We start from the raw sequence: 27,198 nt of genomic DNA, 5'->3' as shown, positions 1-27,198 counted from the left end.
AGTGACTACTGGCAAGTCCTATGGCAGCAAAGGCTATTCTTTTTACATTTCTGCTTTTTATTCCTGGCTTGTAACAGGGCAGGGGGAGATAGCATGCTTGGGGGGTTGACTTTGGCTCAAAATGTTTAGCTGCTGTTCCCCAAACTCCAAGGACTTGGTGTAGGTTACATCTTATGAATTAAGAACTAGGCCATTAGGAGAGCTTGGAGGAAATTCATATTTTTGATTACACTTCCCAGAATCCTCCAGGCAGCACATCTATGTGATTTTTCCTCCAAGCTCTGGCCATCAGTGAGAAGTTTACCTAGGCATCTTGGAATCTCCTGATATAAAAAAATTCTGATGTCTACAGAAGTATGGAATTTAACAAGAAATTTGTAACAGAATGTCTTCCTTGGATCTTTGTTTCTGGGATGAAATGTAATTTTGAACCTTTCTAAGTCTGAATTTGATGTTTCTAAATTTTCAATATTTTAAGACTGGATTTTTGATATAATAGCCTCATTTGTCTCCCCCCACCCCAAATTATATCTGATTAGTGGAAAAATTATGGCAATGCTAAATATTTGCCAATTGCGGCATATTATATTCTGTTTTTCTAAAGCTAAGCATAATTATTTACATGGGCTTGTTTTACATGCACATCAAACATGGTTACAGTTTTTAAAAGCAATACTTAAAAGAAATCTGGGTTTTGCAAGCAAATCTAGAAGCAAAGCTCCAGGGGTAGTTATTCTAATGGACAGGCTCTTTTTTTTTGCCCCCAGATGCCCGAGATCTCCAAGGTAAAAATTGAATTTCATGAATACGCAGGACCTCTTACTGGAAAGATCTCTACCGGAATATCATGCAGGAGAATTATGAGACACTAATCTCTTTGGGTAAGGATCTGTCACAACTGGGTGACCTTGGGCAAGTCATACTCGCTCAGCCTCAGAGGATGACAAAGGCAAACCCCGTCTGAAGAAACTTGCTAAGAAAACCCTGTGATAGCATTGCCTTAGGATCACTGTAAGTCAGAAACAACATGAAGGCACACAACAACAACAAAGGTCAAAACCAACACCTTAAACTGTGTGCTCAGAAGCACATTGGAAGCCAGTGCAGTTCCTGTAAGACAGGTGTTATATGGCCCCAACAATAGGTCTGGCTGCCAGATTTTGTAAAGTAGGCCCTTGGTACCTGCTTGAGTTTGGTTCCAAGACCCCCTGTGGATACCAAAAATCCGTGGCTGCTTAAGTCCCATTGAATACACTGGCCTAGTAAAATGATGTCCCTTTATAAAATGGCAAAATCAAGGTTTTCTTTTGGAATTTATATACATTTTAAAAATATTTTTCAAACTGTGGATGGTTTAATCCATGGATAAAAAAAAATCTATGCATACTGAGGGCTGACTTTACTTGTTATAGCTTCTGCATACTCTTCAAGGCTGTCCCACACAGAGTACATTACAGTAGTCTAAATAGGAGGTAACTTATGCATGAACCACTGTGGTGATATTTGCCGTGCCCCAGAAAAGGCATAACTAGGACAGACATTTTTCAAAATTGGCCCCTTGGATCCACTGAAGTTGTCAGCTTCTAACTTGAAGGACAGCTGTATCTTAAGATAATGCTTCCATGTGGTGACAGAAGGGCACTGAGTTCGTCAAGTTCAAAGCAAAAGAAGCCCACCAGCCTGCCTTGTGTTCTAATGGTGTCTTCTCAACTCTTTCTTGATAGCAGAAGAGATGGCAATCAGCCTGCCTCGGATCACTGCACTGGCTGAATCCCACCGGAGAGGGTTGGCATCAGGTAGAAATCACATGTGTGACTACACGTCATCCAAAACAAAACTGAAACTGTATCTAATTATCCTCATCAGTAGAAACAAGAAACCCACATTCTAATGCTGCAAAGAGGGCTTCTAATTTTTGAAAGACTTTTTTTGACATGGTGCATTTTTGAACTGTTTGGAAATATTTGCAGAATGTGGGTAGATCAATTATACAGGGATATATTAATTTGTATATTTGTTTACATATTCACATATCAAAGAAGGTAAGATCTCACCCTGCTAGATCAAACCAAAGGCCTGTCTAGTCCAGCATCCTGTTTCCCATAATACCCAGCAAAGTGTTCCATTTGAGCCCCCAAACTGCACATGTGCACACCCATCTACCATAGCAACTTGCATTCAGAGCCCTGCTCTCTGTTTTCCTGGAAGTAGCATCTGGCCATCATTACCCATGACAACCATATTCTTCATGGATTTATCTAATCACCTTTTAAAGCTATCAAAATTGGTGGGCACCACCACATCTTGTAGTAGAAAAACTCATAGTTGAACTGCATATGCTTTGTGAAGCCAATGAGGATTGTTTCTAAATACAGTCCAACCCCCATGTCTGTAGAGGAGATATGTGCTTAGACATACTGCAGATAGCGAGAATCATGATGGCAAACGTTATATTTCTGCTGGATATTGACATAGAGTCACACTGGAGGATCTCCAGATCCCTAAAGAGGTGGTCTCTAGGGATCTGGAGGACCTCGAGATGCCCAGAGAGACATTTTTCCCTCTGGACCTTTTCCCCCCTGGATGCAGGTCAGTGAAACTTGACATACAAGGGAGTACTTGCGTACTCTTCTGGTACTGAAGCTCTAATTTGGTTTTATCAACAGGATTTCCACTTTCCAAACCTGACTTGCTCTCCTGGATGGACCGAGGGGAAGACCCATGGGCTCCAGACCTTCAGGAATCTGAGAGAAGCGAAGTGTCAACTGATACCCCACCATGTAAGGAACCTCCCCCTTTTAAAAAAATGAAGTCTATTTTTTTTTCCTGGATTCCCACCCCACCCAAAAAAACAGGGATTCAGTGTAGTTTACAATAAGATTAAAAACTGCTACAGAGAAAAACAGAAAAAGGTTTCTTGTTAAATCACAATTATATGAATTGCAACTTTAAGGAAATCTGGATTCTATTCCTCAAAGGGGATAAAGCTTAGCTTGTTTTCTGCTTCAGCAAGTGTTGAAAGGGAGAGGAGCAAATCAAGGAAATTGTGGGAAAGGGTGATGCAAAAAAAGTAACTTTCCAAAGCTCCTTCTGATAATACAAATGCAACAGTTTGAGAAAATGGTTTTTATTCTACTGTAACTTCCATGCTGGCCTGGGGATACTGTGAGTTGTAATACAAGAAAGGTAACTTTTCCTCATCTTTGAGAAGTGGCAGCAGCTCCAAATGAGAAAATAATTACCTTCCAGTAAATTCACTGTGTAAAAAGAAGCATGGGTAGAAGGCAGCTCATGTCTGCATTGTTTTGTCTCCTTAGGTGCTGAGCTGGGAAGGAAGAAAGAGGATATATCTCAGCAAGAAACACCCAGCAAGGCAGGAGGCACCTTGGAGGAGATGCCAATTGTGGGAGAGACCCCGTTGACAGGGACAATACTGAGATGTTCAACAACAGAAGGAAAGGAGCAGCAGGGACAACTTCAGGTGTTGAGTGCTTCCAAAGGAGTGTTGTTCCCTGGGAAACCACAAGGGGGTGACAGAAGCCACCAATGTCCTGAGTGTGGCAAAAGCTTCAGCCAGAAGTCCAACCTCTTACGACACCAGAGACTCCACCTGGATGAGAGGCCTCACAAGTGTGATGACTGTGAGAAGAGCTTTTCTGAGGCCGAGGCACTGGCCAAGCACCGCAAGTCACACATGGGTGACAAGCCTTACAAGTGTGAGGACTGTGGGAAAAGCTTCAGCTGGACCTCCCACCTGGAGAGGCACCGGCGGATCCACACAGGAGAAAAACCTTACGAATGCAAGGAGTGTGGGAAGGCATTCAGTGTTGGGTCACACCTGGAAAGGCACCGGCGGATTCATACGGGGGAGAAGCCATACCAGTGCAAAGAGTGTGGGAAATGCTTCACTGTTAGTTCAACCCTGGTCCAGCACCAGAGGACTCACGCTAACGACAAGCCCTACCAGTGTGAGGACTGCGGGAAAGGCTTTAACCTTAGCGCCAACCTTGCCGCTCACCAGAGGAAACACCTGGGTCAGAAGCCATATGAGTGTCCTGACTGCGGGAAGAGTTTCAGCTTCACTTCTCATCTGGAGAGGCATCAGCGAATCCATACAGGGGAGAGACCTTATCAGTGCAATGACTGCGGGAAGAGCTTCAGCCGCAGTTCCCATCTCTACCGGCACCAGAGAATCCATACGGGTGAGAAACCACAGCAGTGCAGGGACTGTGGCAAAAATTTCTACCTCAGTGCAGCCACCCTCCAGCATCTCCAGGCCTCACCAATTGGAGCAAGAGATCCCACAAAATGCACTGAGTGTAGTCGCAAAAAGGTTGCCCCTCAGCCCCCACCTCCACCATCACCACCACTTTGTAGTGAGAAACCTTACAAATGCTCTGACTGTGGTAAAGGTTTTGGGCAGAGTTCGTCGCTGGTGAAGCACCAGAGGATCCACACAGGGGAAAGGCCTTACCAGTGTCCAGAGTGTGGGAAGAAATTCAGCTGGTGCTCAGCCCTGATCAAGCACAAAAGGATCCACACGGGTGAAAAGCCGTACCGGTGCGAGGAGTGTGGGAAAGCCTTCAGCGTCAGTTCACACCTGGAGAGGCACCAGCGAGTGCACTCTCCTGACCGGCCCCACAAGTGCACTGAATGTGGGAAGACTTTTGGGGAACTGGCATCCTTAGTCAAGCACCAAAAATCCCACATCGCTGAGAGCAAACGCTATCGGTGCCCCGACTGCGGGAAGAGCTTCAGCTGGAGCTCCCACTTGGAAAGGCACAGACGGATCCACACGGGAGAGAAGCCCTATGGGTGTGGCGACTGTGGTAAAAGCTTCAGCGTTAGCTCCCACCTGGACAGGCACCGGCGGATCCATACTGGGGAGAAGCCATACCGCTGCAATGAGTGTGGAAAAAGCTTCAGCGTCAGCTCCACCCTTCTCCAGCACCAGCGGACTCACTCAAGCGGGAAGCCCCACAAGTGCAAGGAATGTGGGAAACGCTTTGTGGTCAGTGCTCAGCTCCTCACACACCAGAGGACCCACCGGGGTGAAAAGCCTTATGAGTGTACCGTCTGTGGAAAGAGTTTTGGCTTTGTCTCCCACCTGGAGAGGCACCAGAGGGTCCACACGGGAGAGAAACCTTACCAGTGTCCCGAGTGTGGGAAATGTTTCAGTCGCAGCTCCCACCGCAACCGCCACCAGCGCACTCATGCTGCTGACCGGCCCCCAAAGGGAGGCATGCGGGAAGGAACTGAAGGAAGTGCTTCCTCCTCTTTCTCTCAAGTCAAGCATCCCAAGGAAATGGTTCCTGTTGTCCCTGAACCTTCGCTTTCTCTCATGCCACCTTGGTGGAGTGAGGCAGACAGGAGTGTCACCACTTCAGTTGCTTCTATGTGGCCGGAGGCATCAGCTCCGTTCCAAGGCCCTATTGTCCCCAATCCTGCCCCAGCTGGGGGCCTAAGGGGATGGGGCATGAAGGGGTTCCTGCCTCCAGATACATGGAGACTCGGAGAAAGCAGTTCTGGCTGGTTGTCCACACTCACCCAAGAGGGGTGGGCACAGCCTCCTCCCACCTCCTAACTAAACGGTCAAGCTGTTGGCAGGGTGGGGTGGACTGTCCTCTAGATTGAGACACAGACCTAACGCAACCATTCTGAAAAAAGCACATGGCACACTCCTGATGGGATGATACCACTGCAAATGGGCTGAGAGGTAGGGAAGGGACATCTTTGAGTGGAACAGAACTCGGGCTGCTGCCTCACTGCAGATTTAATGCAGTTTGACGCCAGTTTAACTGTCATGGCTTCATGCTATGGAATCCTGGGTTTTGTAGTTTGTTGTAGCACCAGAGCTCTCTGATAGAGGCAGCTAAATATTTCACAGAACTACAAATCCCAGAACTGCATAACACTGCAATAATTCTGCCATGCAGGTGCAGCCAGGTGGGATCTTTTGTTGTTCTGTGACTCACATAAAAACAATCCTGCCTACAGAAAGCTAGTATGTGATTCTCAAGAAGCAGAGGTTGGGAAACTTTTTTTTAAGATTGTGTCTCCCAGAATCCCCCATAATGGGTTTGTGTGGAGTTAGACTATCACCACTATCACCACCATCACCCTTCAATCAAATTTTCTGAGCTGTAAGGCGAAGGCTATATTGTATTTGCATCCTTGCTTCTTATGAGAACACTTCCCACATACTTTTGATGTGGGGTGAATTTGGAGATATAAGAATTTCTGTTCCCTTTATTCTGAGATGGTATAGTCCCAGGTAGAATACACCAACTACCTTTTTTTCTTCCACACTGCAGAAATAAAGCAGTTGACATCACTTCAACTGCCATGACTCTATTCTACAGATTCATAGTTTGGTGAGGCACCAAACCTGTCTAATCGATCAGGCTGAATACCGCAGCAAACTACAAATTTCAGGATTCCACTGGATGGAGCCACGTCTGTTAAAGTGGTGTCAAACTGCTTTATTTCTGCAGTGTGGAAGAGCTGCCCGAGAGCCACTACTAATTAATATAAAGGCCAGCCTTTCTCAGTCTGAGTTCCTGAAGATGTTTTGAACCACAACTCTTATAATCCCTGACTGGGATGGGTAATTATTTGGCCCTCCAAATTGTTGTTGTTTTTAACTGTCCTCAAATTGACTTACTGGGCTGCAAAAGCAACCAACCCTAGCCAGCATAACCAAAGATGAGGGATAATGGGAATTTAAGTCCAGTTACATTTGGAACAAAGCTTGGAAAATTACTTTTTTGGACTGGAGCTGGTCAGGGATCACTGACCATTGGCCATGTCAGGTACAGTTAATGGGAGTCATGGTCCCAACATTTGGAGGGATCTTGACTGATGAAAGCAGGTGGACTACATTTCTGACTCTATGTAAGGCAGCTTTATGTTCTGTGTTTTATATTCTGCAATCTCCATCTTCTAACCCAGGGAGAGGAATATGTGACACTGTAGAACTGTTCGTTCCCATTCGGAAGAGCTGTAGCCAGCATTACTGATAGTAAAGTATTGTGGAAATTATAGTACAATACATCTGGAAAGCCAAAGGTTCCCCACCCTTTCCTCACCAAATTTCAATTCTAGTTGGCATTTGTCCACTATAGTGGGTAGAGAAAGAGAGCAGCTGGAAGAATATATAGTTTGGGGGGATATCATCCCAGGACAGAATACCAAGAAAAGGCTGACCTGTCCAAAAGCCACAGCATGAGACCACTGAGGAGATTAATTTGATTACAGGATGTCTAGATCCAAACTCAGCACTGATCAACAAATTCCTATTGTCTGTATAACTGACAACAGAATTATAATCACGTGATATATTAGTGCAGATTTGGGGACTATCTGCACTTCCAGGTGTAAGACAGCAACTCCTACCAACCCCAGCCAACTTAGCCAATAGTGAAGGATGATGGGAGGTGCAGTCCACTAATATCAGGAAGGCTGCAAATTGCCCACTGCTACCTTAGTGGAAATCTAATCTGGACCATCAGTATTCCTTGATAGTTTTCAGCCTGGGAAGTAGTCATGCAACCTTCCTGATGTTCTTAGACTGCAACGCCCAGCATTCCTAACTGATTGGTATCCTGGCTAGGGCTGATGAGAATTGTTGTCCAGAAACATCTGGAGGCATGCATGATTGCCACTCATGTTCTAAATTATCCTCCATCAAATCTTGATTGCAATGTATTTTCCTAGGCTCTAGATGAAAACTAGAGAGCCAGTGTGGCATAGTGGTTGGAGCACTGGCCTGGGTCTCTGGGATACCAGGTTTTGAATCTTCACTCGGCCATGGAAACCTGCTGGGTGACACTCTCTCAGCCTCAGAGGAAGGCCATAGCAAACTCACTGTGAATCTTGCTAAGAAAACCCTTTGTTAGGATCAACATAAATCAGAAATGACTTGGTGACACACAAAAACTGAAAACTCTGGTTGATGTTTGGTTTACTGAGAATACATTTTAAAGGAGAGTCCTCGCCCACAATCAGCTCAAGAATCCAGACTCTTTTCTGGACCCACAGTGTGTGGGATATGAATCAGAATGAAAGCAGGGAACAGTTTACTCAGTCCGCTCAGGAGGCAACAATTAGAGTTGCCAACTGATCAGCAGAAGAAAAATAATCTGCTGTCTTGTGCCTTTAACAGCAGCTTATATGATATGCAAACATCAGGTGCTGCAAATGTTTAGAACACAGAGAAAAACACTGATTGCTGGTAGTTCTATCTTGAACTGTTGTAAAAGGTGCAGCTGTTGAGGCCTGGCCACTTTTATTTGATGGCATTGTTAACTCAAAGGCAGAGAACTTGTGACTGTCTAGATCAGGACTGGGCAATTGCATCTATTTAAAGTTGAATTGCACTTCTGGGGGCAATTCACTCTTTGGGGGTTTGGAGGGAGGCACTTTCTCGTATTCCCCTCCTGAGGGCTGAGTTCTCTCAAACTACATCTGCAGTGTAGTAATAGTGCACTTTAACGCCACTTCAATTGCCGTGGTTCAGTCCTATAGCATTATGAGATTTGTAGTTTTGTGAGACATTGAGCCTTCTCTGTCAGAGAGCTCTAGTGCCACAACAAACTACAAATCCCAGGATTCCATGGCAGTTAAAGTGGTGTCTAAACTACATTTCCTGATGGTAAGAACCGTTTGACAGTGGAACACACTGCATTGGAGAGTAGTAGAGTTTCCTTCTTTGGAGGTTATTAAACAAAAGCTGGATGGCCATCTGTTGGAAGTGCTTTGATTATGTATTTCTGCATGGCAGGGGGTTGAACTAGATGGCCCTTGGGATCTTTTCCGACTATGACTATATTATTCTACAGTGCAGATGTAGCCTTGGGGTAATCTGTTGCTTCCTGTGGTAGTTGCTTCCTGTGGTAGGCAGGGCAGAAAATTGCCCTGGCTGGGCCGAGTTCTCAGTTGTTTCCTTCTCCCTCCCCACTCAGCAAACCTTTCTCCAAAAATGTGAACTCATTAGCCACCGAAGGCTCCCCCCATTCCTTCCATCGCTTTTCTTCTTCTGTAGAGAGATCTTGTAGCATCTTTGAGACTAGAAAGAAAGAAGTTGGTAGCATGAGCTTTTGTAGCATGAGCATTCGATGAAGTAGACAGACTCAAGTCTATGAAAGCTCCTCATGACAACTTCTTTCTTTCAGTTAGTCTCAAAGATGCTACAAGATCTCTCTACGTACTGATTCTACAGACTAACACAGCTATATCTCCCCCCCTTCTGTTCTGGTAAAACAGATAGATTCCTCTATTCATCCTCTTGTCATTTTGGATTACCTCCACTCACCTTTGGCATGAAATTAGGCCAAAAGTTCATGCTCTTCCTTTAGTACCTCCTGTCCACACATGCAATGAAATAACTTCTAAACAAACACGACTGGTCATACTATTGGGCAATGTGCCATTTGCCTCAGGTAGTAAAATGACCTGTGTCAGCCTTGCAAAGGGAGTTTCATGCAGGAAAAACAAGAGTGTAATGGCACCTTAAGAGTGAACCTATTTATTATCACATGCACAGATCATTACATGCCTGAAGTGTTACAGGTTGAGTCCCCCTTATCCAGAATTCCAAAATATTCTAAAATCATCCATGTGGGTGGCTGAGGTAGTGACACCTTTGCCTTCTCATGACTCAGTGTACCCAAGCTTTTGTTTTGTGAACAAAATTATTTAAAATATTGTGTATAAAATTACCTTCAGGCTACGTGTGTATCAAGTATATACAAAACATAAATTAATTTCATGCTTAGACTCGGATCCCATTAAGATATCTCATTATGTGTATGCAAATATTCCAAAATCCCAAACACTTTTGGTCCCAATAGTTTTGGATAAGAGAGACTCAACCTGTACCCAGAATTTTGGATATACATGCAAAGCTAAGAAAACCCCTTTGTTAACCTTTAAGGGCCATAAAACTCTTCATTGTTTTTTCATGCAACAGGCTAACATAATCCCCAGCACCACCACCATTACCAGTGTACAACATAAATGACCAGAGGCAAAATTGTAGATGGAGAGGTCTGAAGGAAATTAAAATCAATTGCTAATCTCAACTACAACAGACTCATTCAGCGAGTTCTTGATATAGAAAGAAAGTACTGACCATGTTTCACTTGTGGCTACACTAGTTGAGGGATTCTGAGGGTCATGATCCCAAAAAAGTAACTTTTCTAAGCTCTGCTGATGCCACAAACATCTTGGCACTGGGTAAGAATGAACACAGGTAATTCAGCCAGATCCCTCTATCCTCACAGAACCTTGTAAACTCAGTGACAGCACCAGTGTCAACCAATAAACATAACGGCTGAGTAAGATTTGAATATGCTTACATACTCCTAGCGCAAGACAATCCTCTAGCTTCAGATCTAATGTGAAATGTTTCTGAAATTGGCTAAACAAACCAACATGATCATCTTTTTGATACACTGACACTGCTTGCATGTTTTCTACAGCAAACACATAGTACCTGCTTAAATTCTATTGCTACACCTGACTAGAGAAGACCCATTGAATCAGTGGGATTTATTTGTGTATTGACTCATTACACAACAATTGATTGAATGAGTCTCCTCTAGGTGGAACTAACCAAGAGGATTCTTGTTACAAGGTGAAACAACAGAGGTGTTATCTGCACACAGTGGGTTCTTAACTGGTGCCATCCATTCACCTTCAGAACAGACTCCTTGAGAGAATCGTTTTATCACTCAAAGCTCTGATAACAGATGAAACATCTTAATAAATTGTAATTCAACTCTGCCCTTGCCCCGAGCCTGGTTGCAGTTTCTTTATTCAAAAACTATAAGATCAGCGACAGAATACCCTGGGAGGGCAAATTATTCTTCCACTGTTTGTTTTAAATACAATTGAGTCTCCCTTATACAGAATTCCAAAATCCAAAATATTCTAAAATCCCAAATTGTCTACATGGGTGGCTGAGATAGTGACACCTTTGCTTTCTGATGGTTCAGTGTACACAAACTTGGTTTCGTGCACAAAATTATTAAAAATACTGTATATAAAATCACCTTCAGGCTATGTATATAAGGTGTATACGAAACATAAATGACTTTTGTGTTTAGATTTGGGTTCCATCTCTAAGATACCTCATGTACTGTATATGCAATGATTAAAATAAAATAAATCTGAAATCCCAAACGCTTTTGGTCCCAAGCATTTCAGATAAGGGAGATTCAACCTGTACTATCTTTCTGATGTCTATTTGTGAGAGATTGGTCTGCTTGCCCAATAATAAAAGCATGGGTGCATTCTACCACTGGCCTCAAGCCTGTACCTTCTAAAGAAACAACCAGTGTCAACAAAAGGAGAAAAAAAAAAAAACAGGGTATGTGTGCACACCTTTAAGTTGCCTGTCAACTTATGGTCACCTCATGAATTTCATAGGGTTTCTTAGGCATGGACTAGTCAGAGGTGGTTTTGGCAGTTGTTGTTCTGTGCCTTCCAGTTGTTTCTACCTTATGGCGACCCTAAGGCGAACATATCAGGGGTTTTTCTTGGCATTTTTCATAAGAGGGGTTTGGCCATTGCCATCCTCTGAGGCTGAGAGAGTGTGACTTGCTCAAGGTGGATTTACATGGCCGAGCTGGGATTCAAACCCTGGTCTCCAGGGTCATAGTCCAATGCTTAAACCACTACACCACACTGCTCCTTCCTCTGAAATACAGCTTACAGCACCTAGTATTTGTTGGTGGTCTTCCATCCAAGGTCAAAGCTCAGACAGGATCTGGTCCCTCTACTTACCTGTCTTCTCTCTCTGAGCACGTGAGACCATTTGAGCCCAAAGAGGCAGGGCCAACATGATGTGGGTCTGCAGAGAGCATCATATTCAAGGCCCTCAAGATCCCAGTTCAGAAGAGCTTAAAGCCATGTAAATCCACCTTGGGCTAGCCACACTCTCTCAACCTCAGAGGATGGTTTGTAGCAGATAGGCTCATTTTATATACTTGTAGCCAGCAGGCTCGTCTTAGAAGAGGATGCAATTGTGACAAATTTGTAGTGGAGATGAGATTCATCATAGCACATTGTGATTTGTACATAGCAAGTTCCAGGTCCAGGCTGTGGCATCTTGGCTAGCAAGGCCAGGAAAAGACGATGCCAGGGACGATGGAAGGGCTATCAGAAATAGGCAAGCCTTAGCTAGATGGACTGATGGCCCAGTATTTTATAAGGCAGTCTTCCAGGTCTGGCTCCATGATTATGCAGTGTGATGACTTTCCAAATCAGCAAATGCTGGGAGACAACAGCCCCCTCAACCCTTCATCAGTCCCTGGCTATTCCCACATGAATTAATTAATTAATTAATTAATTAATTATTTTCAGGCGATAAATTACAAGATTTGTAACATAATATTCCTTACATTTTAACCTGAACATAAATAACAACATTTCCTATAATTTGTTAACCATCTCCTTTTTTAAAAACTCCATGGCCTTTTTATAACCATCTTTTAAAGAGCAAAACTGCATAGGCCCCATCATTCCTGGCCTTTGCAGTTTGCTGAAGCAGTAGGGCTCTAGGGCTAGAATTCTAAGTACCTGATCATGAACTGCAAATCCCAAGATTCCATAGCATGGAATAATGACAGTTAAAGTGGAATCACAGTGCTATAATGGGGCAGTGTGAAAGGGCCCATAGACATATATGTTCTGTCCCTGATATAGCGGTTAAATTCAGAGGCAAGAAATGTGTGAGTGGTATGCCTTTAAGTTGTTTCCGACTTACCCTAAGGTAACCCTGTCATTGTGTTTTCTTGGCAAGAGTAGTTCAGAGGGGGTTTGCCATTGCCTTCCCCTGAGGCTGAGAGAGTGTGACTTGCCCAAAGTCACCCAGTGGGTTTCATGGCCGAGCCAGGAATCAAACCCTGGTCTTCAGAGTTGTATTCCAACACTCAAACCATTGTGCCATGTTGGCCCTGAAGGAAACATGCACCTTCTATCAGCTTTACCCAGCAGAATTGGCTAGTAGCAAGGGATGTTCACAGTTGTAGTTAAATACCTCCCATCATCTCTGACCATCATCATTGCCATCTAGCTGATAGGAAATTGACTCCATCAATATTTGGGGAGCCACATGCACTAATCCTTTTTGAGATCGCCCAGTACAGCAATGAGCACTAGGAAGTTCATCATCATCATCATCATCATCATCATTTTCAATGCAACATAACTCAGGAATTTATACATTAATCTGAATGTGAGGTGGGATTAATTGTGCTGCAGAACAAAATGATGAAAAGCCTTGCCGTACCTTAACAAATTTGATGTAGCTAGAACCCACAAAAGCTTTTTCCAAAAACAACATGTGAGCCTTTGCAATGCCACACAAAACCCTTTGTTATTTCCACACAAAAGATTTTGCAAGAGCTGGCCAACATATCAGCTACAACCCTGTGTGTGCTTACTTAGGTGCATACTCCACTGAGCTCAATGGGAGTTTCCTCTGAGTAAATCTTCAAAAATCCTTGCTTTGAAACTTGGTACAGAGCTACCTTGGGGAAAACAGGTGGTTGGTGCTCAAAGGTACTTTTGACTCAAGACATTTGGTTTTAAATCTTCCCTCAGTGATACGCCAGGCTTTGGCCAGTTACTCTCTTTTCTCCTTAGCTCTCCATTTGAAAAATGGGAGTTGGAGCAATGCGCTTCACAAATTTATTGTATATGTGAAAACCATACTTCATCTTGCTCATTAAGATGTTATATTAACAAATAACATCTATCTGAGAGTGACATCCTCACTTATGTTGCCACTCATTTATTCCAGTTTCACCCACTTTTCTACAGTTTAGGACACAATGCTGTGTAATACCTTACTGTTATGGGGTCCAATGCCTTACTGTAAAGATACAATTGTAAAGCATTGCCAACAAACAATTAATTGCAGTCATTGGTTTGGAAGTGTTTGGTATCTCTGTTACATTTCTGTGCCCATTACAATGTTGTCAGCCAATTTTGCTTCTTTGGATTATTTGGTGCACCATAACTAAATGGCAATCTGAAGCGAATGCATTAAGCTGGAAGTCAAAAATGTAGGAATTTGGTTTCCTTAAAAAGAACAACATGGAATAATACTGTATTTGAGTATCGTTGTTGTTATTATGTACTGTTGAGGTTGGTGAATCTCTATAAAGAGATAAAGCCTAACTGAAAATCAAAATAGACTTCTGGTTTGATCATTCTTGTTGCTTTGGCTGGTTAAGAGACCTTCGGCAGATGGATAAAAGGTAGACATCCAACCGATGCAGCCTTTCCCATTTTTCCTGTTGGATTTGTAACTGTTGTGTAGCTTTTAAAGCAGGAGAAGCTAACTGTGGAAGCCTAGGGGGCCACACCTTGAAGGGCCACACCTGATCCTGCAGGGAAAAAAACATTTTGAAAATGTTTGCAAAAATTGTTTTGACCCCTGGGCAGCCCAGTGGGTCTCCAAATGTGGTAGAAATCTCCTCCAAATCTAGACTGCATTTGGAGGCATTATGAAGGAATATCTTTGACTCATGGGGGGCCCTGGGGGCCACCAAAACACCCCTGGAAGTCACATGTGGCTCACAACCCACACTTTAAAGCCACCTCTGACCTTTCTGCTCAAAGCCAGGACAGGAACAGATTTTTCAACCCAAGGAAGAACAACTTCACTTTTCAAAACTTGAACATTTTATTTTCTGCAATAACTAAGTATGTAACTGCACTGCACAAACTTTGCAGTTTGACACCATTTTAACTGCCATGATGTTATCTTATAGAATCCTGGGATTTATAGTTTGATGAGGCTACCAGACCTGGCTGACAGACCATCAAAGCACAGATCCCAGGATTCCATAGGCTGAGACCCATGACAGTCAAAGTGGTGTCAAACTGCTTTATTTCTTCAGTGTCAGACAGCTGAGAGAGGTAGGGAGAAAATAGTAGATTAGATAACCTAAAAAGGAGTGTGTTTTTGTCGACTGTGCATTCGGATTAATATTGCATTATTTCTCATTGACGCCAACACGTCTGAAAAACGACTCGCAAAAGTGGGTATTTGGCAGATTTTAAAATCCTGTTTCTGCACAGGATTTAACCAGTTTGCCTCCAATTTGCCTCCGTGTGACAAAGTCCTAGGTCTTTGACTTCTTCACTAATCTGTAGTCCTAAAATAAAAGGAGAGAAAAATAAGTGAAAACAACAATTAATAATCAGTAATAATAATAATAACAATATAGACTGGCCTTGGGGAGGAAAGACAGATGAGAAGACAAAATGCTCCCACCTTCATCCTATGTTTGATCCCTTTTGCTTTCAAGCCCAAGGTGACCATCCAACACAGCCAGTGGAAATGCTGTGAGCTGATTGGCCCCCAGGTAAGACAGACCTGAGTGAAACCCTCAGAAAAGGAAGTTAAGTATCTTGTAACAAGGCTGCAGCAATTTCTTTGCTTGCAGACTCTGCTAGAGGATGGAAGGGATAGAGGAGAAGGGAGATAGGAGCTCTGCACAGAAGGAAGACGGCCAAGCAGACCTCAGTGAGGGTTAGTATCCGACCGCAAAATGTTTCTTACATTGCTTATTTATATTGTATACTTAAAGTATACAATATAAAGTTTTTTTGTTGTTTGCCTTCAAGGTGCTTCTACTAAGGGTTGCCCTATCATTGGTTTTCTTGGTAAGATTTGTTCAGGGGAGTTTGACCATTGCCATCCTCTGAAGCTGAGTGTGACTTCTACAACCTCACCCAGTAGGTTTACACAGCCAAGCTGGCATTTGAACCCTGGTCTCCAGAGTCATAAAGAGCCAGCATGGTGTCATGGTTTGAGTGTTGGACTATGACTTCTAAACTACAACTATAGGGACCAGGGTTCGATTTCTGCTTGCCCATGAAACCCACTGGGTGACCTTGGGCTAGTCACACTCTCTCAGACTCCCAAGCCTTGGGCTAGTCACACTCTCTGAGCCACCTTGAGTCCAATTCAGAAAAAGGTGGTACAGTATAGAAATAAAATAAAGTAAAATAAAATAAAATCTGTATGCCAGAAGTGGGCAATGCATCGCCCATGGGTTGCATGCTGCCTCAGGTCCTCAGTACTGTGACTTTTGAAGCCCCTCAATTTGAAACAAAAGTTGGTGTGATTTGAGGGTGTATTTTGTCCAAACACTGTGCAAATAGCCCCCCCCCTGCACAAAAGCATGTTAAACAAACCCACCCATATAACCTCCCAGAATCTCCTACTACCTCTCAAATTCCACAGTTTGCTTTTGAATCACCTCTCAGAAATGGCAAGAAAACATGATGTGATATCACCATTTTTTTCAAGAGAAATTGCAGAGGCAGAGTACAAGTTGAATCTCCCTTATCAAAAATTCCAAAAATCTGAAATACTTCAAAATCCAAAATTGTCCACATGGATGGTTGAGATAGTGACACCTTTGCTTTCTGATGGTTCAGTGTACACAAACTTTGTTTCATGCACAAAAAATTATTTCAGGCTATATGTATAAGGTACAGAAACACAAATGCATTTCATGTTTAGACTTGGGTCCCATCTGTAAGCTATTTCATTATGGATATGCACATATTCTAAAATCTGAAAAATTCTAAAATCCAAAACCAGATAAGGAAGACTCAACCTATATTTGGCCTTGTTGTGTGGGTGTGCACAACCTGTGGGTGTTTTGGAGAGAGGATTGGCCCCATGTAATTGATGACCCCAACAGTATGCCATAAGAGCATTAAATAAATTATTTTTCCCCAGAGCCTAGGAAAATTACTTTTTGAAATCTAGTTCCCAGAATTCTTCAGCCAACATGGCCACTGAGCATTCATGATAGGGAGTGCTGGAAGTTGTAGCTGGAAAGAAACTTTGCCAGGTTTTCCAAATGACCTAAGTGCCTCACTGTGTAAGTCATGTCATGTTTACATTTGCTTTTGTGTAGCCCATGAGACTGTTAACTGTGAACAGAAAGGCAGCCCTCAAGAGATGACAGATGTAGCAACGCAGCCAGGGCCTTCTTGTTCTCCTCTTCCTCCACCTCGACAACCACTTATGGCAACCTATCCATTGAGATCCATCCCTGCAACACATCTGGGCAGCAGCATAGAACAGTACACGACAGTGCTTGGTAAGCAGTCCCTGTTCAGTCAACAAGCCTGTGTTCTACTGGTCTGTTCAAAGATATAGCCATGTTATTCTGTAGAATCAGTATGTAGAGAGATCTTGTAGCACCTTTGAGACTCACTGAAAGAAAGAAGTTGGCACAGGAGTTGTCTACAGATAAGTACACTGGACTGTGTGTGGGACAAAGCTTTGGACTTTTGTGCTTGCCTTTTCCCTATCCTTTGCTGCCCCGGATTCTAGTAGACCAAAGTACCTGAAAGCTCATGCCACAACTTCTTCTGCACAGTTAGACTCAAAGGTGTTGCAAGCTCCCTTTGCCCTGGATTCTTTAAGCAGAAAATAAATGCTTTTGTGTGGCATGGTGACAAAAAATATACATTAATGGATTTGATCACATAAGGCACCATGTTACCAACCTAGCCCTGGTCTTGTGATTTTGGTGCTTTTAATGTTAATTTTTTTTACTAATGAATGTCATGATTGCCTTTACTTCCATGTCCACAAGTGCCATCCAATCCAACCCCCTGCCATGCAGGAATACACAATCAAAACACTCCTGACAGATGGCAATACAGCCTGTGTTTAAAACCTCAAAAAATATAAAAAAATAAAAATAAAAATAAATAAATAAATAAAGGAGACTCCACCACACTCCAAGGAGCATATTCTACTGTCTGTCAGCACGTTCTTCCTGACGTATAGATGGAATCTCTGTTCCTGTGCTTTGAATCCATTGCTCCATGTCCTAGTCTCTGGAGTAGCAGAAAACAAAGGTTGCTCCATCCTCAGTATGAAATCTTTTCCAATTTTTAAACATGGCTATCATGTCCCCTCTTAAATTTCTCTTTCCCAGGATAAACATACCCAGCTCCCTAAGCCACCTCTCTTAGGACATGTTACCAGACCTTTCACCATTTTGGCCATGCTCCAGCTTGTCAACATCCTGTTGTTATCTCTGATCAGTGATTGGAATAACAGTAATGATTCCCTTTTGTATCAGATCATTGACCAATGATAACAGCAAGAATTCCCTTGCCTCTTGCTGGTCTTCCCAGTGGAGATTGGAGGATAAATTGTATGATGCTGGTGGGGAGTCTGTGTAGGCCAGGTCCCTTTGTAGGGTAGATGGGGAAACTTTTGGGAGTGGAATAGAGATTCCCTTCTTCAGCAAGAGCCTATTTATTCAAATTAGAAAGAGGTGAGATGTTAAATCTTTCACACTCCTTTGCATTATATTTGATTGCAATAAATCATACACATTCTTATAATTATATTTGATTGCAATAAACATTTCACATTCCTTTGAATTATATTTGAAGACTTTAGGACTGGAGAGGCTAAGGTTCAAATTCCCATTCAGCTATGAGTTTATTAGCATGGTTTTGAGTCAATCACTCTCTTTGTGTCACTCATTGTCTTTGTGTAATTTGCTTTGCTGTGAATGGAGGGGTGGGTGGAAAAGTGCACTTCAGGGGAAAAGATGCAGCTCTAAATGTGTATCTTGTTATGGGCAGGTGCTGTCCTGAAGAACCAAGAAACCCTACAAATGGTATTGGGGAACCAGGACATGTTGAAGGGTCTTGTGGATAACCTGCAGAAGACTCTGTCCACCATTGAAGGAAAACTCCAAGCCATGGAACAAGAAATAGGTATCTTCACTCAGTTCACCCAAGAACTCTGCCAAGTTGAGAATGAAACCAACTGGGGTTGAAAAAGATAATGGAAATGATAAGAAACAATTCTGCATTAATATCCTGCAATTGTTCTACCAAAATGGATGAGAGATGGACAAACACAAATGCCTCCTTGCTCAAATTTCATTTTGTGTGGGAATTGGACTGGAAATATATGATTTATGTGCCCAGTGTGAGTTAGTTTGGTAAAGCTTCAGGTATGGTGTACTTAGTCCTGTAGATCCAACTTATTTCCTATGCCAGACTGAGTATTTTGGAGGGGTTGTATATGTGGGAAAGGACACATGGAACTTTCTATAATAATCTAAATGTATTTTATTTCCTCTCAGGGCATGTATAGCACTTGTCAGTTGCAAATTATTATGCCCGTGTTTTCATGTTCAGATGTCAAAAAATAAATGGCCATGCAAGTGACAGACCTGTCTTTTTGTCTTTGTAGCACAACAGAAAGCATTTTTCAAGGATCCACCAATGTTTTGATCAGATATGTTACTATAGAGAAATTGCTTACAAGGGGCCTCCATACTACTCCCACCATCACTGGTTAGTTTTCAATTTTCTCTCAACAGTTAGAGTTCTTTCCATGGTCACTAGGTAGGTCCAATGCTTATTGTGGGGCACTCCTCACTTGTTCTTTTTCTATTTTTAAAAAATTCTTCAAATTTTGTGAATTTCCTTCCCCCTCTATCTTGTGTATAGATGATGATCCTTTGGATATGTAAAGATCTACTACGCTTAGCTTGTATCCACACTGCAAAAATAATCCAGTTAGACACCACTTTAACAGCAGTTGCTCAGCGCGATGGAATCCTGCGGTTTGTAATTTCTTGTGGCACCAGAGTTCTCTGACAGAGAAGGTTGAATATCTCACACTACAAATCTATAATTCCATAGCATCAAGCCATGGCAGCTAAAGTGGTATCAAACTGGATTATTTCTGCAGTGCAGATGCAGCCTTTGAGAGCAAATTCATTGCTAGGATATTTAGCAGGGGTGGGGATCTGAAAGTCTCCACATATGGCTATGCAGTTAGGAGTCCAATGACATCTGAAGGACCACAGGACCCCTACTTTAAATATATAGCACGGGTGGGAGAAATGTGGCCTTCCAGAAATTGTTGGAATGCAATTTCCAGAATAGTCCAAGGTGAGAAATATTCAATATAGGCCCCATACAGACAGGCCAAAATAAAGCTGCTTCGGGTCACTTTGGAGGTATGCTGTTTAAATGATGCATGTGTCCTAAGAGTCCGGAAGCCGCACCAAAAATTGTGCAGCTTTCTCTGGATAATGCCTTTTGAATCCCCCGATTCTCCCCCCCCCCCCCCCATGTGATAAAGTCTGAAGAGGAAGATCTTCAGCCCTTTAAGGAAGCAGAGCAGATCCTCCTGCAGCCAGAGATGCAAAGGAAGGCTGTTCCACAAATGCGGAGCCAGATCCTGCAAGGCTCACAGCCTTGACAGAGCCATATGTCTTGGTGGAACTGCCAATAATAATCCTTTGTCTGAAAATCTTACATTTTTCAATGATACATACAATCCAGGTGTGAAATAACCAAGGCCTGGACAAGCAAATGGGCAGCCTGGACAGTCAAAAACCTACAAATCCTACGGATGTTCAGATGATGAAAGTTACATGCCACAGCAGTTGCCCCAATAAAGGGGCATAGGGACAGTCATCCAGCAGGACTCCAATGTTGTTGGCAACTAAGACAGGGACCAGTGTGTAACCCTGTAAACACAACGAAGGGCATGAAAGTGGGGCTACTGGGTGGTCAGGCTAAAACATTAGGATCTCTGTTTTGTCCATATTCAGCTTAAGATGATGAGTGGTCATCCACCTAGAAACATTCCAAAGGCAGTCTGATGGACTTCCAAACATTGAATCAAAACTCTGGAAAATCTGAGTATCATTTGCATAGATATGATATTGGAAACCCACCTCTGAAATAAGAAGTCCAAGGGGAAGCACATGTCATATACTGAAAAGGACACACCTCATGTGCCCAATCCAATTATAAGGATGCTCAGCTGAAATTTGTTACTCTTGAAATTAATTCCCAAACCTCTTGAAAAACACTGGAAAAAGAGGTGACCCCCCCCCCCCTCCATTATTCCCTTGAAAAGGAGGAGAGACTCTCTGACTCCCAATAATTACTACAGCTAGTAACACCTACACACAAGTTGTGGTGTGAAGGGGGGAGCTGGGCAAGATTGGTTGGTGCCAGACAATCACAGCTCAGGAAATGCTGTGAAAGGATACAAAACTGAGGAATGCCTCTGAAGGCAGATGGGGGAAAGATTTAAGAGAATTCCAAGATTGCAGCTGACTGCTTGCTTTGCATGACGCATCCCTTGCTGAGAAACGAAAGCAATTACTGGAGCTGCTTCCCATTGGCTGGGAGTGCTTTGGGGCTGGCTTCCCATTGGCTGGGAGTAATTTTGGCCTCTAGCATGAGGCAACAAAGGGACCTGCGTGCAAAAGAGGCGGGTCCTGCATTTGGAGCTGCAAAGGAGGAAAAGGAAGGAGGCAGGTAGAGGTTGCAGCTCTCAGTGACACACAGGTAAAGAAAGCTTCTTTGCATGACTCTGAGGAGGGATCCCATTACGATGGGATCCCTCCTTCAAAATAAATCTGTTTTCAAAATAGATTTCAAAGATACAGCCGTGTTGGGGAATCAGGATGCCAAGGGATCTTGCAGCCCTTTTGAGACTCACTGAGATAAAGAAGTTGGGAGCATGAGCTTTGCTAAACTTGAGCCCACTTCTCTAGCCAGAGGCATTTGGTAGAACTGAAAGAGGAAAAGTTGGGAGCATGAGCTTCCTTAGACTCGAGCCTTACTTCTTCAGAGGCATCCTTTCCAATTGGTCTCAAAAATGCTACAATATATATTTTTATTTCCATATATATATATATATATATACACATGGAAAAGTGGAACACAAAGAGGTTGGGAAATACTTAATATATATATATATATATATATATATGGGAAAATGGAACACAAAGAGGTTGGAAAATAATATATATATATATAATAGAAGACAAAGAGGTTGGAAAATAGTTACACTCACACACACATAGAAAAATAGAATGCAAAGTGGCTGGAAAATAATAATAGTCAGATGTGTGTGTGTGTGTGTGTATGAGAATAACTAGTTTTTAAAAATAGCAGTGTTTTATGTTTTTTAAACATAATCTGGTTTAAATAACAAGGACAGGAATGACAGAGTACGTGGAAAATAAATATGAAACGAGACGTGCTGTTTTGTAATTGAGAGTGGAAGGATTTGCTGCAACTATTATTGTTACTATTATTATTGTTGTTGTTATTGTTATTATTACTAGTAGCCGTAGTGTTAGTGGTAGTACTAGATAAAACAAGCCAGCGTGGTGTAGTGGTTTGAGTCTTGGACTAGGACTCTGGAGACCAGGGTTCGGATCCCTGCTGGGCCATGGAAACCCACTGGGTGACACCTTGGGCAAGAAGTCACACTCTCTCAGCCTCAGGGAAAGGCAAGGACAAACCCCCTCTGAACCAAGTCAGGCCAAGAAAAGCCCAGGATAGGGTTGGCATAAGCCTCCCTGGCCTCCTCCTTGGAGGCTTCCCTGCTTCCTAGGCTTGTGTGACTTGGCCTAAGGGTTCTTTATTTGCTCATCACTTGTCATCATAGGCATCATAGACAGCAACAAGCAGAAAGGAAAAGGCATTGCCTCTAAAGCAAGGAAAAGAGGGAGGAAGGATAGTGGAGTGTGGCTTTCTGCAAAATGCCAGGTGAGCACAGCTGGTTTTTCCTCTCCTTTCAATATTGACATGCACACAGGTGCTTGTTTGCGGTGATGGTGGAGACCTTTTGGTTCCTGATAGCCAGGCCCTCCTTTTCCAGGACAGGTTCATAATTTCAACCTTCTGTCCAAGAGGCATTCCAAAATGTCCTCCATTTGGAGCAGCAGTTCCTTAACTTCAGTTCGCCAGATGTTTTGGACTTCAGCTTCCAGAATTCCTGACTGTTGGCCAAATTGGCTGGGGCTTCTGGGTGTTGAAGTCGGAAACACCTGGAAGAATAAAGTTTGGGCATCCCTGATTTGGAGCAAGGATAAGAAGTATTGTTTTACATTTATGTTAGTAGAATTCAAAGATAATAGCCGTGTTAGGTCCAAAACACACTGCAGGACTAATCGAATTTCAGACTGCTTTAAGTGCCCTATCTCAGTGCTAGGGAAGCCTGAGAACTGTAGTTTAATAGTGGCACCAGAGCTCTTAGGGAAGACTAAATGTCTCACAAACACTACAGTTCCCAGATTTCCCTAGCACTGAGGTAGGGCAGTTAAAGTGGTCTCAAACTGGATTATTTCTGCAGTGTGTTTTGGACCTAGTTTGGAAAATCATTATGTAAAGAGATAAGGGCTTAGTCTCAAAGGTGCTGCAAGATCTCTTTATATTAGTGTTTTAGGCTTCATTTGGTAATGTTCTACATTTTTCTTGACTGTCCTACCCCTCGTCCTCCTTTGTGGTTATGACATCTTGTCAAGTTGTTTCTGACTTAAAGGCAACCCTATCATAGAAGTTTCTTGGCAGGTTTCTTCAGAGGGGGTTTGCCATGGCCATCCTCTGAGGCTGAGAGACTGTGACTTGCCCAGCGTCACCCAGTGGGTTTACATGGCCAAGCGGGGAATCGAATCCTGGTCTCTGAAGTCATACTCCAATGCTCAGACCATTATACCATGTTGGTCTCTACTTGATTTTATAATAGTGCATCTAATTTCCACAGAGTAGTGCTAGTTTATGTGAAAGGGTAAAAATCTAAAATGTGAAAGTGTAGAAAGAAATGTAAAAGTGTAAAAATTTGACCTGATGTTGATTCATTTATACTCTGCTCTTTTCCCTGTATGGGGACTGTAGGTAGCTTACAAAACATTAAAACTAGAGCAGATAGAAAAGATGAAAGAATGTAAAAAGATATAAAAGCTATTCTAAAAAAGCAACTAAACAATCTGTAAAATTAAAACCATTTAAAATTTTGTTAAAAGGCAGGGTATTATCACCCCCTACCTCACCCCAAGCAAAACAATGCACCATTAAAGCCATTAAAGTGCATCTACAGCTCTGCAAACAAGTCTGACTACAACTGCCTGTGGATTTTGGATTTTATTGTGTTCTCATGGGCCCCTTTTGGCTATCTGTGGTTTCGTAAAACTGACAAGTCTTTTATTGCCCATTCAAGGCCTTAGAGGCACTCTCAAAATAAACTTTGTATTACAACAGAGATAGCTCACAATAATTGCAGAGGCCAGGGAGGTTGTATGATTGTGACAGATTGTGACAACATAGCCCCTGTTGATCAAAAGTATAGGCATTTCAACTCTATTGCCACTGATCCTAACCCCTGTTTTTTTCCAGTTTTTCTATTTTATGTATTGAAATATGGGCATGAAACTATTTAGTGGGTATGATACATTAATTTCCTATGGATTCTCTTCTGCTCCAAGAATGTGAGAAAGGAAAAGGTAACTAGCTTAGATAATATTTAGCAGCAGCTAGAACCATTTGTTGTTGTTGTGTGCCTTCCAAGTTGTTTTCGACTTATGGCAACCCTCTCATGGGGTTTTCTTAGCAGGATTTGGTCAGAGGAGGTTTGCCACTGCCATCCTCTGAGACTGAGGGAGTGTGACTTGCCCAGGGTCACTTTGTGGGTTTCCATGGCCAAGCAGAGAATCAACCCTGTTCTCTAGAGTAACAGTTTAACGCTTAAACCCACTATACCACTCTGTCATACATCATTATCATTATTATTATTGATTAGCTTCTGCCATTTTACTTCAAGAATGGGGAAGGTGGTAAAGGACGTAGAACTTGACAAAAACATTTAGTTTCAGTCTGCTGTCAATGGGAGACAGTGGTCTATATCCGATTGTTAGTCATGACTAGTGTAGTCCAACTAAATCACATTAGATTTAAATATGTGTTCACTTGTAGGGTAGTGGTTTGAGCATTGGACTACAACTCTGGAGACCAGGGTTCGATTCCCAGCTCAGCCATGAAACCCACTGGGTGACACCTTGGGCAAATCACACTCTCTCAGCCTCAGGAGAAGGCAAGGGCAAACCCCCCCCCCCCCGAACAAATCTTGCCAAGAAACCCCCATGATAGGTTCACCTTGGGGTTTCATAAGTTGGAAATGTCTTGAAGGCACACAGCAACAACAAACTGGAGAAGGCATTAACTAATCTAAAAAGACTAGTAAAAACATTCTTGGGATATATTTAGTCTCAGCAGTTAGATAATTTTTTTAGGTTACAGTGAAACTTAAAACAGGCTGTCTCAATGAGTAATCTTAGTGCTGGGCAAGAAAGGATTGATCTAATTATGTCTAAATTCTGCAGAAGTATTTTTCAGTGCCTGTTTGGTTGCAAGATCAACTAATAATGAAGTTCTAGAGTGTGTGCTAAGGGGTGCCTGACCCAGGAGTCACTAATTCTAAGCTGCTTTTTTAATTGACAGTGGTCACCAAGATGAGAGATGACAGCAACCTTCTTGAGCCTCTTCTGGATGATGGAGGCCACAATGTCCTCATCCCTGTTCAGAACCCCTCATACAGCGAGAGACTCTGGGGAATCCTGCCACAAAGCTCAGTAGCTTTATACCGTACCTTAGAGAAGGGCATAGGATATGGTGTGCCCTGTTTTTCCCATAAGTCCACAATGACAGAGGCCACCAAGCCCCAGGTCAAAAGAAGAACATGGGCCTTGATTTTTGTTCTCACTCTTCTTGGAATCCTTATTTTTATAGGGGGTCTGTTGTGTTACTTATACAAATCTCGCACTCAGTCCCTTCAGCAATACCCAGTGGCTGTCAACAAGATTGAAGATGTGGCAAACAGAACTGGGGCCATCTTGATTGTACCAAAGAATCTTACTCTTGCGACCCTGCTGGAAGCTGAGCAGCAAGAACCGCTCGGTGGAACCATGAGGAGCTGCTTGAATAAAGCTGTTCAACAGTTCTCTCAGGAGCCGGACATAGTAAAGAAGAATGCCAGGATGGTTGTTCATTGTAATGGAACAAGGCAGGAGTTTCTCTCCGGAAAGGGCCAAAACCTCATTGAAGTTGTCTGGATCAATGAGAAGGTGCATTATGTATTTGATCATGAGGCCAGCCCAGAGGTCCATCTGGCAAGGCTTGGGTGCCACACCTTCCCACTCAATATCACCAGCATCCTAGATGTACTGGTGGATCTGCAGTCTCAGAATGGCTCGGAGGAGATGGAGAGCTGCCTCAACATGGCCTTAGATGAGTTGCCTCAAGAGCCAAAGACCGTGCAGGACAATGCCAAAATGGTGGTCTCATGTGGAGGGAAAAATCTGACCTTTCTTTCCGGTGATGGGCAGAACGAAATCAACATATACAGAGAAAATATGAGTGCGGAGATCCACTACAGAGTAAAAGCTTCATGGTGGGCTTGGTGGGCCAGGTTCTTCACAAGGGGAAGGGTGGAATGACAAGACTGGAAGAGGCTATGTGGAGGGGAGCTTTGTGGCTCAGCTGAGAAATCAAGTGATCACCTACCTATATGATATCTTCTTCCTATGGCTTTGAATATTCAATGTTCCTGGGCTCACATTGCTACAGTATTTTATCCTGTGTCAGATTTCAATAAATAATTGCTTAGAAGCAAATTTTAAAACAATACTCTCATTATATTGTTTCAGGGCAGAGGGTGTATACTTTGGAGTGATTATCAGAGTTCAATCTTAGCTTAACTTATTACCATGTCAAACAGGAAAAGATATCTGAAAATCAAATTTTTGCATGGTAGCTTGTTTTTCGCTCAGCGCTGTACTTCTAACATCTTCTGCTCTCCTGTGTAGTGGTTCCTTAAATAAATTTTTTAAATAGGAATAGTCCTCCTGTGCTGTCCTGGACAATTAAAAACAATTTCCTAAATTCTTTTTTTGAAGTTTACACTGGCCCTTTCTCAGCCTGGAATAAATACAAGATACAGACACTATAGTCTATACCAAGGCAATTGTTATGTGTTTTCAATTCAACTCAGAGCATAGGATTTTCTCATAGGATTTTCTTTGCAAGGTAAATTTGGATAAGGTTCCTCATTGCCTTCAGTGTGGCTTGCCCAAGGTCGTCAAGTGAGTTTCCATGGTTGAGGAGGGATTTGAATCCTGATCTCCAGAGTCCAATGCTCAAACCACTAGAACACAGTAGCACATAAACAAAAACAACCTTAAAATTCACCTGGCACTGAAAAAAAAAAACCCATGAAGATGGCACCAAGTGAGTCTCTGGACTTTATCACACATGAGGAATTTCTCTTAATTTCAAATGAAAAGAAAGTGGGGCCAGAACGCATTCACATGAATT

At 42.7% G+C, this 27,198-nt stretch overlaps 2 protein-coding genes across 3 annotated transcripts; both read left to right on the top strand.

Moving 5' to 3' along the window:
- The first annotated feature begins 798 nt into the window (after positions 1-798).
- On the top strand, positions 799-19,094 carry LOC149321122 (uncharacterized). Of its 2 annotated transcripts, XR_016277415.1 has the most exons (7): positions 799-881; positions 1,725-1,796; positions 2,667-2,780; positions 3,318-5,716; positions 15,462-15,547; positions 16,950-17,135; positions 18,646-19,094. XR_016277415.1 is itself a non-coding variant. In XM_089491951.1 (4 exons), the coding sequence occupies exons 1-4, from the start codon at positions 848-850 to the stop codon at positions 5,582-5,584; spliced, it is 2,487 nt and encodes an 828-aa protein (XP_089348077.1). In that variant the 5' UTR covers positions 799-847; the 3' UTR covers positions 5,585-5,977. The 2 variants fall into 2 exon arrangements, 1 of the variants encoding a protein (XP_089348077.1); XM_089491951.1 differs by lacking the exons at positions 15,462-15,547; positions 16,950-17,135; positions 18,646-19,094 and having other exon boundaries at positions 3,318-5,977.
- Positions 19,095-21,288: 2,194 nt separating this feature from the next.
- LOC149321121 (uncharacterized) lies at positions 21,289-26,715 on the top strand. Its single transcript, XM_089491819.1, has 2 exons — positions 21,289-21,387; positions 25,327-26,715. Exon 2 carries the CDS (start codon positions 25,338-25,340, stop codon positions 26,319-26,321), a length of 984 nt encoding a protein of 327 aa, XP_089347945.1. The 5' UTR covers positions 21,289-21,387; positions 25,327-25,337; the 3' UTR covers positions 26,322-26,715.
- The last annotated feature ends 483 nt before the right edge of the window (positions 26,716-27,198 follow it).

Source organism: Sceloporus occidentalis, unplaced genomic scaffold, assembly GCF_023333645.1.
Source record: "Sceloporus occidentalis isolate IW3139 unplaced genomic scaffold, rSceOcc1.0.p SCAF_1, whole genome shotgun sequence".
Taxonomy (NCBI): domain Eukaryota; kingdom Metazoa; phylum Chordata; class Lepidosauria; order Squamata; family Phrynosomatidae; genus Sceloporus; species Sceloporus occidentalis.
This window is presented reverse-complemented; position numbering and strand designations above follow the sequence as displayed.